The following is a 14,069-nucleotide window of genomic DNA, read 5'->3' on the forward strand; positions in this document are numbered from 1 at the left end:
AACAAAGCTCTACTATTAATAACAAAGGCAAAAGATTATTCAAAAAACAAAGCTTTCTTTCTGAAAATCTCATTTCTGTCTTTTTTCATGCAACATTTCCTTTGGTCTGATTTTAAGCAGGGGTTGCACCAATATGGGATTGGTAGAGATTCTGATATCCAATATTTTTCATGTACAAAAAAAATTATAAAGATATACAAAATGTAGAAATTGGAACTATATTCACTAATTACCATTGCAGACAAATGAAACATGGCAACAAAAAAATATAACTATGCATTTTCCAATGGCCACTCTTTCCAGTTTCATGTTTTTTGGAACCTGTTCAAGATTTGTATTAAAAGTACCTAACGGTACTCTGTTTTTGGGAATATTTACAGCTAAAAATGTTGCAAAATCTTCACAATACAATAGCTGAGGATAAAATCCAAAACCACTATATCATCAAAAATAAGAACATCTGAATGTAAGTTTAAATTGTATCTTGGTGACTCCATTGCTATTATTATAGTTATTACTTTGTAAGGAGTTCAGGAAACATATGCTAATTATGAAGCCAACACTAAGGCTCTTTTCAAATGTCCATGTTTTTCCTGCTGGATTTGCATTATGCCGCTTCCACAAAGGCAACAGCAATGACCACAATGGCTGAGCACAGCTTACTTGAGTTTGAATACTTAAGGCAAAAAACAAGCTTATCTCAGCTTTGATGGCTTCTCAACTGAAAATCAGCAGAGAAAAAATAGGTTTGTGCAATTTGGGGGGAGAAACAATAAACTGTGTCATATGAAGGGGGAAACTGTGTGTCAGCATTTCGCTACGACAGACTAATGGCTCTAAAGGCAGATTGGGCTTTACAGTTGGTGCTGCAGCCGCTTTCAGTGCAACAGCTTTCATGTGTAGAGTGTTACAAATGCAGTAAAATGAAAAATCAGTAGTTCAGTGTTTCCTGAATATTCTGTTCTTCCATAGTACAATACATACGTCATCGAATACTGGTTTAAAATGTGGTTAAACAGGCAATATGAGGATGTTTTATCAATATCCTGATGAATTTTGTTAGCACGATTTTCTGAGCATATATTCTTACGTGATATATGATACTGTGGTATTTTTTAAATACATTACGATGGTGAACTTACTATGCAGAACTAGCTATCATGAAACATGATGATATTATGATGAACTATTTCTGGAAATAAATCTGAAATCTAGGACAATATTGCAACTTAGACTATTGATCTGATGAAGAGCATCACAGATTTACTACATGCTAATCTCATCTACTGTGGACACTCACTGCAGTATTGCATTATAGATAATGAGGCGAGCTTTTCCAGCTTAATCTGTGCTCTTCCTGTAAACTGACTACACCGGATAGCCACACTGAACCATTGTTTTGCTATCCGGTGTCGACAAGAGGAGGATGGGGTCCCCTTTTGAATCTCTCAAGGTTTCTTCCTCTTGCGCTTAGGGAGTTTTCCTTGCCACTGTCTCCACTGGCTTGTTCATGGAGGCCTGGAGTTCTCTGTAGAGTTTCTTTGTTATTGCCTGTTGTAAAAAGTGCTATATAAATTAACTGTGACTTGACTTGACTCACTGACTTCAATCCTGCAGACCAGGGGCAATGTTCTAAATCTACAAGGCTGAAGTTTTGTTCTGCTTTTGTGGTCTTGAGAAAAGCTGAGATAAATGTCAGGAAATGGGGTTAAAGGTCAAATGTTAGGTAAAGGTCAAATTCCTTTAGCTATTAGACCCTAAAAAGCTATACCGAACACTGATAAATGTATCTGCTTACACAGAGGTAAATCTCCCACAAACACTTATCAGTTGCTTTGTCTTCTGTTGCAGCAGGTAAAGGTGCACACTGTGTGTGTGTGTGTGTGTGTGTGTATGTGTGTGTGTGTGTGTGTGTGTATGTGTGTGTGTGTGTGTGTGTGTGTGTAAAGGAGGAGCGTCATCAATGGGTCAGGAGTGACCTAATTTCCATCTTTGAGCCAGAAAGAGGTAAGTGATACCTCATACCTGTCCAATAGGCACCACACACACACACCCACGCACCCACACACACACACACACACACACTGACTACTCTGTGACCTAATAGACTGAATTAGTGTTCTACGCAACCCATTTTAAAAATTTTCATTCGTAAAGCTCCAAAGAAATAATCCTTACTCAACATGTTTTCTAATAATAAATGCAACTAATCTAAAATATAGTACTGTGCAAAAGTCAGAGACCACCCCTGCTTTACTCCATTTCCAGTCAAAACATCCATTAACTACAAGTTGTTATTATTAACTGCAGGGGGAAAAAAACTGAAAATAAATAAAACAAAATTACACAGAAGCCTTTTTTTCAGTATTTCAGTATTTACCGTGTCCATGGTTTGCCTTTATTATAGCTTCCACTCCGTCCATGAGACTTGCTTTCATGGACAGAAATACCAGCGGAATTTTTCAGATCTGAAGCAAGAGTGAAGTTTGATTTCCTCCTCTCTCTCGAAGATGAAAGCTATAGATGCTGTTTATCTGGTAGTGGGAGTGTTGTTAGTCTATCAGGCCTTGTCTGATTGTCCCATATTCTATATATCTTTTAATGCTAATACTAATTGAAGGATGCTCTCTGAATTTTGCAGTGTTGTACATCCTGAGAAAAATGATCAGAAAGTGCTATACACTAAACAAACAGGTCTCTAAACTAAACAAACTGTGGAAACTTCCTTTCTGAAGCTTAAACAGGCTACATATTATCACCACACTGTGGTCTACACACCCATAAAACATGATATTTTCCCAACAGGCTCAATAATCACACATTTATGATGCTTCCTTTTCCAAACAAAATGACCGAAGTCTACTGGGAGCTGCAATTGCGGAAGCTAATTAACATTCGTACCAAAAGCTTTGCAATAACCATCTTGTAATCACATTAATAACTTATAAGCATGGTTATCTGCACTAGTGATAGTTGGATGATGCATTCAGAGCTCCATCTATGAAAAGAAAATGCACTCCTATTCTTACATACTTTATGACCACTAGCCACAGAGAAAAGCAGCTGAAATAGCAGCATCAAAGCAAAGTAGTAAGGCTAAGCATGGCTTCTCTCCAACATTGTCTGATATTTCCTGATGTTCTGGATTAAATATCAAGTAAACCTCATCACCTAAAAGTACTCTCACCTGCTTTCCCACATTCTCTTTGTGACTGGGACCTTTCCTCAAATATTTGTACAGCAAACAATGCAGCCTGTGACACAATGGGAATATTATAGCATATAGACACAGGAAAAGTGTCTTGTTTACCTAGCTGATATGTCTGCTATATAGAGACACTACCTGTCTGTACTAATCCGATACATATGCTCCCTCATATTGGAGCTTTGAATGCTGCAGAGGTGCATGGGTGTGTTATGAGAGCAATACAATAACCTCAAAGATAAATGAACATCCAGTGTCATGATGATGATCAACATACATAAAAGCTTCAACACTTTCATCACCAATTTTCTGCTATAGTTTCATAGATTTGGGGAAAATAAAAGTTGACCCTGTTTAATAACTGGTAGGGCTGTAACAATGTGTATCTTGAGGTTTGTTATGATTTTCAGTTCTGACTTTGAGATCCGATTTTCCATATTCTGTGCATTAAACCTTGAGTTTCAAACCTGAGATTTGAACAACACGCAGTAAAAGCAGAAGTACAACACTAGATCTGTGAGCACGATGCACTGAAGGAGCGGTTCTGCGAAAAATCATATTCACACAACTGTCCACTTACACTAGATGTGGTTGATCAGCCAAGACATGATTGCTGTCCAAATTTAGCTTCTTTAGTTTAGAGCTGGAGCAAGTGTGCATAGATACACGGTCAACACTTCAGATAAACGGTGAAGTTTAATTCATTCTATAGCTTACAGTGTCACCCTGTGCTTGAAGCTACACAGTCTGTGCAAGCTTAACGAAACCCGGATGCAGTTTAAGCAAATTGAGGTAACTTTTGGGATATGTTAACTGAAAACATTTGGGTGACTATTGAGTCCTAGGGTTTGTTAGCAACATTAGCTTTGAAGCACCAGCACTAAACTAAATAAGCAAACTCTGGACACCAAACATGTCTTGGCTCATTGTCTACATCTGGTGTAAGCTGGAAGCTGACCAATTTAGATTTTTTGCTTAACTATTTATTTAATTATAACTTTGTGAAACTTTCATTTTTTGGAATCAGATGGAATATGGGGGCACAAATGGGTTAAGAGTCAAACAGCTTCATTATTGCCAGTATGTGTGCTGTCTAACAATATTCTGCCAATAAAGAGTAATACAATTTTTCAGATTTAGTAGTGTCCAGGATATTAGGATATTATGAGGAGCTGCAGCTGAACTGACAGATTTTTGCCTGTATCTACACATGTGGCCCCCCGTGTGCCATACCTGTGCTGGGGGACTGAGCTCCAGCTAGCCGCGGTATGGACGCAGCCTTTTCGGCCAACCGCTGCTGGACCTGCTGCTGGACCCGCTTGGCTCTGGTCAGCTGATCCGCGCCGAGCTGCTGGTCGGACGGCACTGCGTAAGTGGTGACCGACGTGGGGGGCTGTAAGGCGGAGAAAAAGAGGCCCTCAGTGGCGCTCATCGTTTAACTGATGAAACTCGATGCACTCCCAAAATACTCCGCGGCAACAAAAGCAAAAAAAATATCCGTGAAGCAAAACAGTTTCCCTCGGTAAGAAAAACAAGCAGCGAAGGAAATCTGCGCCAAGCTAATATCACCACACTGAAACAGAGTCGAGCAGAAAGCAGCGAGCTCTGCCTTCGCGCCTGCAGCTCTAGTTATTGCCATCAACAGCACAGAGAGACAGAGCAGCGTGTGGGCGGGGCTTGGGTGGAGAGTGGGCGTGACCTCCGCCCTCCATAGACTTATCTCAAACTCAGATAACTTTACACAATGCGGTTATTCAGTAACGGAAGCCTTTCATACTTACGTGAACTGCGATGACTGTCCTCAGCAGGCTAATGTAACCTTAACAACACACTTAGGAGAACATTTTAGAACTTAAAACTATGTTCACAGCAAGCAGCCTAGTTTCTTAGCACCCACCATTACAGAACACTTGCGTCTCTTTTCTTCTTCTCTTGAGTCTAAGAACGAAACTTTCTTCTCCTTTTTCCGTGCTCCTTTCTCCAGTTTTTCGCTGCTTAGTTTCTCTTCCTTTTTGTCTGAGCTGATTTGTCAAAGGGGCGAGAATAACCGAAATTTATAAACTCAGAGACACTCCACCCAGCAGAGCTTTACCTCATCTCCCCTTCATATCCTTCTATTATTAATGCCAGAACATAAAAGTGGGGGGGTGGGGGGGGGGGGTGGAGAGACAGAAATACGTCAGAAAAAGGAGTCAAACTCTGCAGAAAAACTCCACCCCAAGGTGGGGATGGGAAATCATGGAAAGTCAGGCAGAAAAATACTGCAAAACAAGGGTTTGGCATAAGACTCATATCACTGTAATGTTTCAACGCTTAATACGAGTTTCCCAATGTCGTTCATGCGCCCTTCAACGCCAAAACTTAGTGTTTTGATGTCTTCCATGAAATGCCCTTCATTTCCCGCAGTTCTGATGCATTATCTGTCCCAAAGCAGAAGAAAGAGGTCTTTGTTCAGGATAAAGGGCTGCTAAGTGGACCCCGTACTCAACTCCGAGTTCAGACACACCCAACCCATCAATGCAGCAAGTCACTGAAGCCGTGACCATTCGCCATTCCTTACAAACCCTTTAATATGATTCACAAGCCTGAATAATCGTTTCATAAGAATCAGTCTCATTGGAGTTCACTTGAGGGTGAAAGTTTGCCTCAGAGCAAGCTCTTCTGTAGAAATGAAAAGTGCAGTCTCAGCAGAGATGGAGAGAGCAGCCAAACTCTCTGCTCAAGTGAAAGTTTGGTTTCTTTATGGAAATACTGTTGATACTAATCAAAAAAGAGAGAGGTGATGGTCAAAAATCAATTAAACTTCAGTAGAACCTCTTACTACTTTCAGAATCTGTCTAAAATTCTAAAGCTCTAAAGTGACAAACAGTAAAGCAGTGCAGGAGCAGAACCAGCAGAATAAAATTCATCACATCTGTACATACAATTAAGTGAACATACACTATATTTCCAAAAGTATTCACTCCCCCCATCCAAAGCATTGAATTCATGTGCTCTAATCACTTCCATGGCAACAGGTGTATAAAACCAAGCACCTAGGTCTGCAGACTGCTTCAACAAACATTAGTGAAAGAATGGGTCTCTCTCAGGAGCTCCGTGAATTCCAGCATGGTACCATGATAGGATGCCACCTGTGCAACAAGTCCAGCTGTGAAATTTCCTCACTACTAAATATTCCACAGTCAACTGTAAGTGGTGTTATAACAAAGTGGAAGTGACTGGGAACAACAGTATTTCAGCCACAAAGTGGCAGGCCACGTAAAATGACAGAGCCGGGTCAGCGGATAGTGTGCAGAGGTCGCCAACTTTCTGCAGAGTCAATCGCTACAGACCTCCAAACTTCGTATGACCTTCAGATTAGCTCAAGAACAGAGTAGAGAGCTTCATGGAATGAGTTTCCAAGGCCGAGCAGCTGCATCCAAGCCTTACATCACCAAGCACAATGCTAAGCGTTGAATGCAGTGGTGTAAAGTGCCACCACTGGACTCTAGAGCAGTGGAGACGTGTTCTCTGGAATAACGAAACACACTCCTCCATCTGGGAATCCGATGGACGAGTCCGGGTTTAGTGGTTGCCAGGAGAGTGGTACTGGTCTGTCTGCATTGGGCCAAGTGCAAAGTTTGGTGGAGGGGGGGATTATGGTGTGGGTTGTTTTTTAGGCGTTTAGGCGTTGAAGCTGTTATAGTTGCAAAGGGTGGGTCAGCATCATATTAAACTCTACGGATTAAGAATGGGATGTCACTCAAGTTTATATACATGTGAAGGCAGACGAGCAAATACTTTTGGCAATATAGTGTAGATACTCACCTCTGATATCAGTAAACACTTTAAAAGCTCAGAATATATTAACCTAATGGCCAAAGCCTCTGTGCCTTCAGATCTTGACAGATCATCCTGGAGTTACTGTTTTTGGACTCCATTTGAAATATTTTTATTCATGACCGCCCAAAATAATACAATAAAACAATGTTCATATATTCTCAGTGTGTGAGATGTGAAATGGTGCATTGACAAATGTATAGTATTTTTTTACAGTGGTGGTTATAGAAACCAGGGCTCATGATAATACAGTGCTATCCAACATGACCAGTGTACCTGCAAGTCCTCTGTTTTACTGGTAATAATGATAAATTAGTGGTGAGTCTAGAATGTATGCGTATGTGCGTATAAAAGTTGGGATGCTGTGCAAAATGAAAATAAACACTAAATGCAATGACGTGTAAATTAAACCCTTTATTTAATTGAAAATAGTACAAAGACAACAAATGTTGAAACTGAGAATGTGTTGTTGGCATCAAATTAAAAATAGGCATATTTTTCAAAAACCAATAGAATTTCAGTTTCAACATTTGATATTATGTTGTCTTAGTAATTTTCTTTAAAATTATGGTTTACATGATTTGCCTATCATTGTATTTTGATTTTATTTACATTTTGCACAGCATCCCAACTTTTTTGGAAATGGGGCTTTGTGTGATATACACACACACACACACACACACACACACACACACACACACACACACACACACACACACACACACACACAAAGACAGACATTGGTCATGTTGGTTAGCACTGTTTATTTTGTCATATAATACCCTGTGTGTACCACTCCACTATGAATGCTGTTAAAAGGTTTTAGGCCAAAGCCTTATCTCAAAGCTAGTGTACAACATCTCAGGCATCAGACAGCATATTCATAACCATGCTGTGCAATAACTTCTTCAGGTTTTTAAAGGCATTAAAAGCTTTTGCTGTCTGGTTCACATCACCACTGGGAACATTTCTGACTGGTCAAGTCTCTCTGTAACAAAGCATTTCACTTCAATTCAATATCTTAATGACTTGATTATGCAGAATTTTTAATAACTCTCTGGAATTCCCCTTTAAGATATAATGGGATGGTTTTCCAGAAAGAAATTAAGCCCTGGTATATTTTCCTTTGGACAATCAGAAATCAAAATGCTGTGTAGTCTAGGGAGTGGCTTAACCCCTGCCTGGGAAACTGGCCCTGTGAGTCAGTTTCCGTACAAAGATAAAGCCTTGAATGAAAACTGTACAATGAAAGGAAAATGTAGCAGAGGACTAGACTTAATACCTGCCAGGAAAACCAGCCTAAAAACATAATTGTAAACCGACTATCATATTTTATCTCATTTTCTCCTGTTTTGTTGTGAATATTTCATTCTTAGTCCAGGCTTTACACATCCTAGCAGCATGCAGTTATTTCAGCAGACACCAAAAATGACACAACAAATGTATTATTTGTAAAATACATTTAATCCCTAAGTATTTGGGCAACAAAAATGAACCAAAAACTATAATTGGTGAGTCAGGGCAGAGATTTGAGTGAGAGTTGTCAGTTTGGCTCCTGCTGAATGGAAATGTAAGGTCTGTGAATGCAAAAGACCATTATAAATCCATAGTTTCAGTTCATGTAATTCATTTTGGGGATCCAAAAATACTGAAACTTTAACTGAAATCTCTGCTCATCTTTTCTCTTACTTTGACAAAGTACCAGAAAAAAAAGATATCACAATAAAAGGCATACATCGCCTTTACATAGTCATTAGTACAATAATATATAGCTGTACATATTACAAGACACTTCTCAGCATATCAGCATAGGCATTATGTGTTAACAAGACAGAGGTTGCAGATTGCATTTAGGAAAACACAACATGTGTGGTGTGTGCATGTGTATGTGTTGGATTGAAGTGAAATGGAGTCAACTGAATTGTCAACTGAGCGCATGATCATCAAATATTGAATACCATTTAGGTGCATTATCCCCAAAGCGATACTGGAAGAGTTTCCCAAAAACAACGAAGAGTTTAAAACACCAGTTAACAAAAGTTACTTTTATAGTGTTTCTGCCATCATGCTCTTGGGAAACTAGGCCAATACATGTCATTTGGGTGACACCTAGTGGACAGCAGAGGTATTACAGCGGCTGCTGCCACCAGGAGTGGCAGTGAGGTTTTGAGTCGGAGCTATTCAAGACAGACTCAGATCCTGAATGGACTACAGCAGTGGTCACTAACCCTTGTCCTGGACACCTACCTTCCTGTGTGCTGTGGTTCGAACCATAATATGCCACACTTGCCCCAGCTAATTAAGCTCCTCAGAAGTCCCTGATTGGCTTGATCAGATGCATCAGTGTAGGTATGAGGCAGGGGCAGCATGTTAGATACAGGTTAGTACTAAACTCTGCAGGAAAGCAGATCTCCAGGAGGAGCTTTAGGGACTACTGAACTAGACCATTTCCAAAGGACTCTGTCAACACATCATACACACACTCACACATCAGAGCCTTACAGTATTCAGTAGAGTGATTCGTGACACATTACAGCTATGGCATTACATTGTCAAGCAACTCCTAGCATTAGATTTGGCAAAGAGGCATCATTATCAGGATTTTGAAGAAAAACAAAAAAACAAAAACAAAAACAAAACAAAACAAAAAACCTCACTTTTCTTTTTTTTTCTAAAGCTTAGCATTCCAGCGAATGGCTAGAGAAGATAGTGTACGATATACGAGTAGGAGATTCCCCTAGGAATCAACAGGGCATTCTAAATATGCAGTCTAGATTTTTTTATGGGTTAGAACATTCGGTCAATAAGGCTGGGAGGTGTGTATAAGACCTCGCTATGGCTTGGGTTAGTCGGAGTGTGGGGATGGCCTGCGTTCAGAAGGCAGGGAAAAGCTAAGCATGGGATTCTGCAGGTTTCCAACCACCCTCTGTGAAGAGCATGCAGGGAAATACCAGTAAGGGAACATTAGAAGACATGTAAAGACTTCCTTTCATCTAACAGACTTCATTCATTAGTGAAGATCTCAGAACTTGGGCATGCTTGCAAAGGCTATGAGGCTGGCAGTTGGCTGACCCATATCACATGGCCCAGAGGAAGCCAAGGCTACACACTGCATTAAGTACTGAGGTTAACACCAAGGTACAAGCATGACATTTTCATTTCCAGTATGTTTCACGTTCTGACCTTCTTTCTCTTTTTCTTGCTAACACTTTTTCTTAGTGATAGACTTCAAACAGACAAGCGTACATTTGGAAAATAAGGTCTCTTCAGTACAATATCCATGCTGGAAAGTCATATAGAGCTGCAAATATATACAGTTTTTTTACATATACATATGAAAAGAATAAAAGAAATTGTAATAGTAATACACCTAACTGTTAATACAGGAAGTCTACAGAAATCAGATAGGATTTACATATCCAATGAGTTTATAATAGTGTGCGTGTGGGTGCACGTGTGTGTGTGTGTACATGCAATTACTGTCACTATCTGCCATTGTGTACAAGGTCAAGGTTATCATTAAGTAGCTGGCAATGAGACAACACCGCCTACACAACTGCAGATGGTGACATTCATAATCTGGATCATGGTATCATAGCAACAAAACACACTAGGGAAATAAAATCATATTTGTTCCATAAGACAAACAGACTACATTAGGAAAATTATGGTAAGATACAAAATTAAATCAGGAGTATAGCTTCCCTTCACTTCATTGGCTGGTGTCTTCAGACGCCACACCCCCACAGCCCCTTCTGTCCAACGTGCTCTCAATACACAGGGCTGTTTCGGATTCCACAGCAAAGCACCATGCTGAAGATCATCTCAAAGATCTTTCAGAAGAGAACAAAAGAACCATATTAGCATGGAGAAAAAAAAAGTGGAGGGAAAACATGAATAGTTCACAGACATGAAGACATAGAACACTGGCCACTTTATTAGATACATTTACCTTGTCTACAGAGTAATCTTTTTCATAATTCATAGATCAACAATTGCAGACTGTAGTCCATCTGTTTCTGCACATAATTTCGGTTCATTTAAAAGGACAACAAAGGTAAAAGTTACTGTCAGCCCCAGAGAACTAAAATAAAAATCCATTGCTTTCTAATTACTTTATTGTTAGTCTTTTGGGTACACAACATGCATGTTCAAAAGAATCCCCATCAATAACTTTTGAACATTTGAATGTACTTCACCAGAATGTCTCTCCTTTCAATGAGAAGTGGGTCTCAAATCACAAGGCTCCCTTGCCCCTTGCTCCTCTCATATCCATTATCAAAACCATAACTGGAAGCCGATTAGCAAACAAAAGCTAACTGTGTACTGCGTGTACACAGTAAAAGTACTGTGTATTGCGATATTTTCAGCACTACTCATAAATGTGACCTATTCAGTTAAAGTCTGTAGCATCAGCGGAATAGGAGTCTTCACAAGAGAGGTGTCAAACAACCGTGTTTTCACTGTAGGCCTTTGTTAAGGCTAGTTCCTCCATCAGCTTGGAGTGTGTGGGCCCTTTTGACACACCCAGGCAGTTCTCAGACAGCTCTGATCAGCAAATGTATCTGTTTCTTGAAAAAGAAACAGGTTTGTATTTTGTATCTACTTAGAAAGCCACTGCACTTTTTCCCGAACTGCCGCTCATGCAATGTCATCGGACAGCTGAACATGCTTGGATGAAAGCAGCAATCGCCAAATCTGTTATGTCAGCTAAGAGATGCCTGGTCTCTTATTTTTTATTACTTTTTAGTGAGTGAATAATGGGGAAAAGGAGGGGCATCCTACCCAGCATTCTGCATGACAGTCAATTTTGGTATCATAAAGAAATGAGAAAAAAAAAAAGTCCATAAACAGTATGTCATGGGCATGGACTAAAACAATTTAGTCATGTCCAGTTCCAGCCCAGTTCATGTCCCGCTAGCTAAGGTCTCCTCCAGTCACATGACACTACCAGTACCACTAGGGTGAAGGCTAAGATGTGCTTCCTCATGTGAAGTCATGTGAGTCATGTGAAGCCTCTGCATTTTTTCCGGCTGCCACCAACACAACAATTTGGGACAGTTCAACACACATGGAGAATGCTGCCAATTTTGTTACGCCAGCTTATAGACATGACTAGCATCACACTGAGGGGAAAGGGAGAAACATTGTTCCCACACGGACAGAGTGAGATTCCTAGACATGGATCTGGCATCACCAGGGATTGAACATGTCGCGATTGATATGATTCAAAACAAATGTTCACATACACCAAGCATTTTTATTTAAAGACAGTAAAAAACCTGATTTCCATGATATGGACCCTTTAATATTCTTACAATATTTCCTGGCTTAACTCTATTGCAAAGGACTTTATTATGAGCCTGTAATGCACAATAAAGTCATTCACTTACCATGATGACAGCAACAACCAAGGCGGCGATGCCAATCAGGTAGATCTTTTCATTGAAGAGTGTTTTGATTTGGTCGTGACAGTTCTGTGAAGGAGCAAAAACACAAGCATGAACATCTCAGTCAATGTCTGTCACAAGCATGTTCCCTGAAACCTAAACAGGACATCAAACAACACACTTGTCTGTTTCTGATCAATTTAAAATTTTTCATTTAAAGAAGTGCTAAACAATCCACCCTTCCCATCCTCCAGCATAAGCACATTAAGTAAGCAAAAGCCACTTTGGTTAGTCAACATAGTCATTCCTAATGATAATGACCATGCAAATAATTTATGCCCACTCTGTTACAGTATCAGTTCATTATACGGACCAGAAAGTCATTTGAAATATGAACCTGAAACACTTTTCCCCTACCATCATACAAAAAAAGTGCAAAAACAAAACAAAAAGTACCAAATTTTGCCAGGCCTGAATTCTGAACTGGGAATTACTTATAAGATGCATGAAAGGCTTACAGGTTGACTGTCCAGCAAACCCTTTTTAGGGCATAGGTTAGTCATCCAGCTAGTCATAGCTGCGGTGAATGCACCCTTGCCACAGCACTGCAGCTGAAAGACAGAGAATGCACATTTATAATAGGTGGATTCATCAGTCACATCACAGGTTGGAGTGTAAAGCAACAATGTGGGGTCTTTATGATGCAAGATCACGTAGTTCACTAGATATCTAATACATAAAACTTGGAAATCTTACTTAACATTTTTTGCTTACAACCAATTAATATTATGAACCAACTTTTACCTTAAATATATATAATAAAAACAAAAACATTTTTAAATCCATTTATAAGGGACACTTACAGTTTCATGGAAGACCTTCAGCACAGCAGCTGCAGCCTGCTGCTTATCCTGGGCAGTCTCTATGAGACCTCGGTCATACACAGAGTCGTAGAAGTTGATCATTTCTTTAGAAATCTGAAACAAACAGATAACCACAGCTCAGAGGAGCACTGAACTGACCATGCAAAGTGCAGCTGGGTCTGTCGGCTGAGCCCGCAAGCTGCTGCATACATGCCTAGTACCATTTGGCATAAAGACACTGAGTGTCTCATGTACACATATACGTATGCATGTATGAACATATGTATGCATGTATGCATGCATACTGTGTGCACAATTATTAGGCAAGTCTTATTTTTGACCATTATTTTTATTAATCACCAACTACAGTGCTCTCAGTTAATCCAAAATGTTAATAAACCTCAAACATGAAATTGAAAGTGAGGGAAGTTTTGGCTTTCTTAGGAGAATATCTATATGTGCTCAATTATTGGGCAACTATTATTGTGCAGAATTGTTACGATGCTAAATCAAACATTTTCCCCATCTCACTTTATTTTCTGTTCGTGTGAGAATTACAAACAACCCAACTTTCCAAAAAACATTTTTAACATTAAAAAAAAAAAAAAGTCTGACTAATATAGTCACCCTTCTTTTCAATAACAGCCATAAGCCTTCCATTCATGGAGTCTGTCAGTTTCTTGATCTGTTGACAATCACCTCTTTGTGCAGCAGCAACCACAGCATCCCAGACCATGTTCAGAGAGGTGTACTGTTTTCCTTCACTGGAAATCTCCCATTTAAGAAGGGCCC

The 14,069-nt window shown here is 39.7% G+C and overlaps 2 protein-coding genes across 3 annotated transcripts in view; both read right to left on the reverse strand.

Annotated features, from left to right (window-relative positions):
* Positions 1 to 5,302, reverse strand: part of pkp3b (plakophilin 3b) — a 30,544-nt gene extending 25,242 nt beyond the window's left edge. The window contains exons 1-2 of one of the 2 annotated variants that reach the window (XM_017703540.1): positions 5,103 to 5,302; positions 4,439 to 4,598 (exon numbers count right to left, since the gene is read on the reverse strand). In XM_017703540.1, coding sequence (XP_017559029.1) covers positions 4,439 to 4,598; positions 5,103 to 5,105 — 163 coding nt within the window. In that variant the 5' untranslated portion in view covers positions 5,106 to 5,302. Of the gene's footprint in view, positions 1 to 4,438; positions 4,842 to 5,102 lie in introns of those variants that run through there. The other variant, XM_017703539.2, reaches the window with a different exon arrangement.
* A 3,167-nt stretch (positions 5,303 to 8,469) lies between these two features.
* Positions 8,470 to 14,069, reverse strand: part of cd81a (CD81 molecule a) — a 38,635-nt gene continuing 33,035 nt past the window's right edge. Inside the window, exons 5-8 of the mRNA XM_017703542.2 lie at positions 13,278 to 13,391; positions 12,933 to 13,025; positions 12,418 to 12,501; positions 8,470 to 10,857 (exon numbers count right to left, since the gene is read on the reverse strand). Of these exons, the coding sequence (XP_017559031.1) occupies positions 10,795 to 10,857; positions 12,418 to 12,501; positions 12,933 to 13,025; positions 13,278 to 13,391 (354 nt within the window). The 3' untranslated portion in view covers positions 8,470 to 10,794. The remainder of the gene's footprint in view (positions 10,858 to 12,417; positions 12,502 to 12,932; positions 13,026 to 13,277; positions 13,392 to 14,069) is intronic.

Source organism: Pygocentrus nattereri, chromosome 25 (assembly GCF_015220715.1).
Source record: "Pygocentrus nattereri isolate fPygNat1 chromosome 25, fPygNat1.pri, whole genome shotgun sequence".
Lineage (NCBI taxonomy): Eukaryota > Metazoa > Chordata > Actinopteri > Characiformes > Serrasalmidae > Pygocentrus > Pygocentrus nattereri.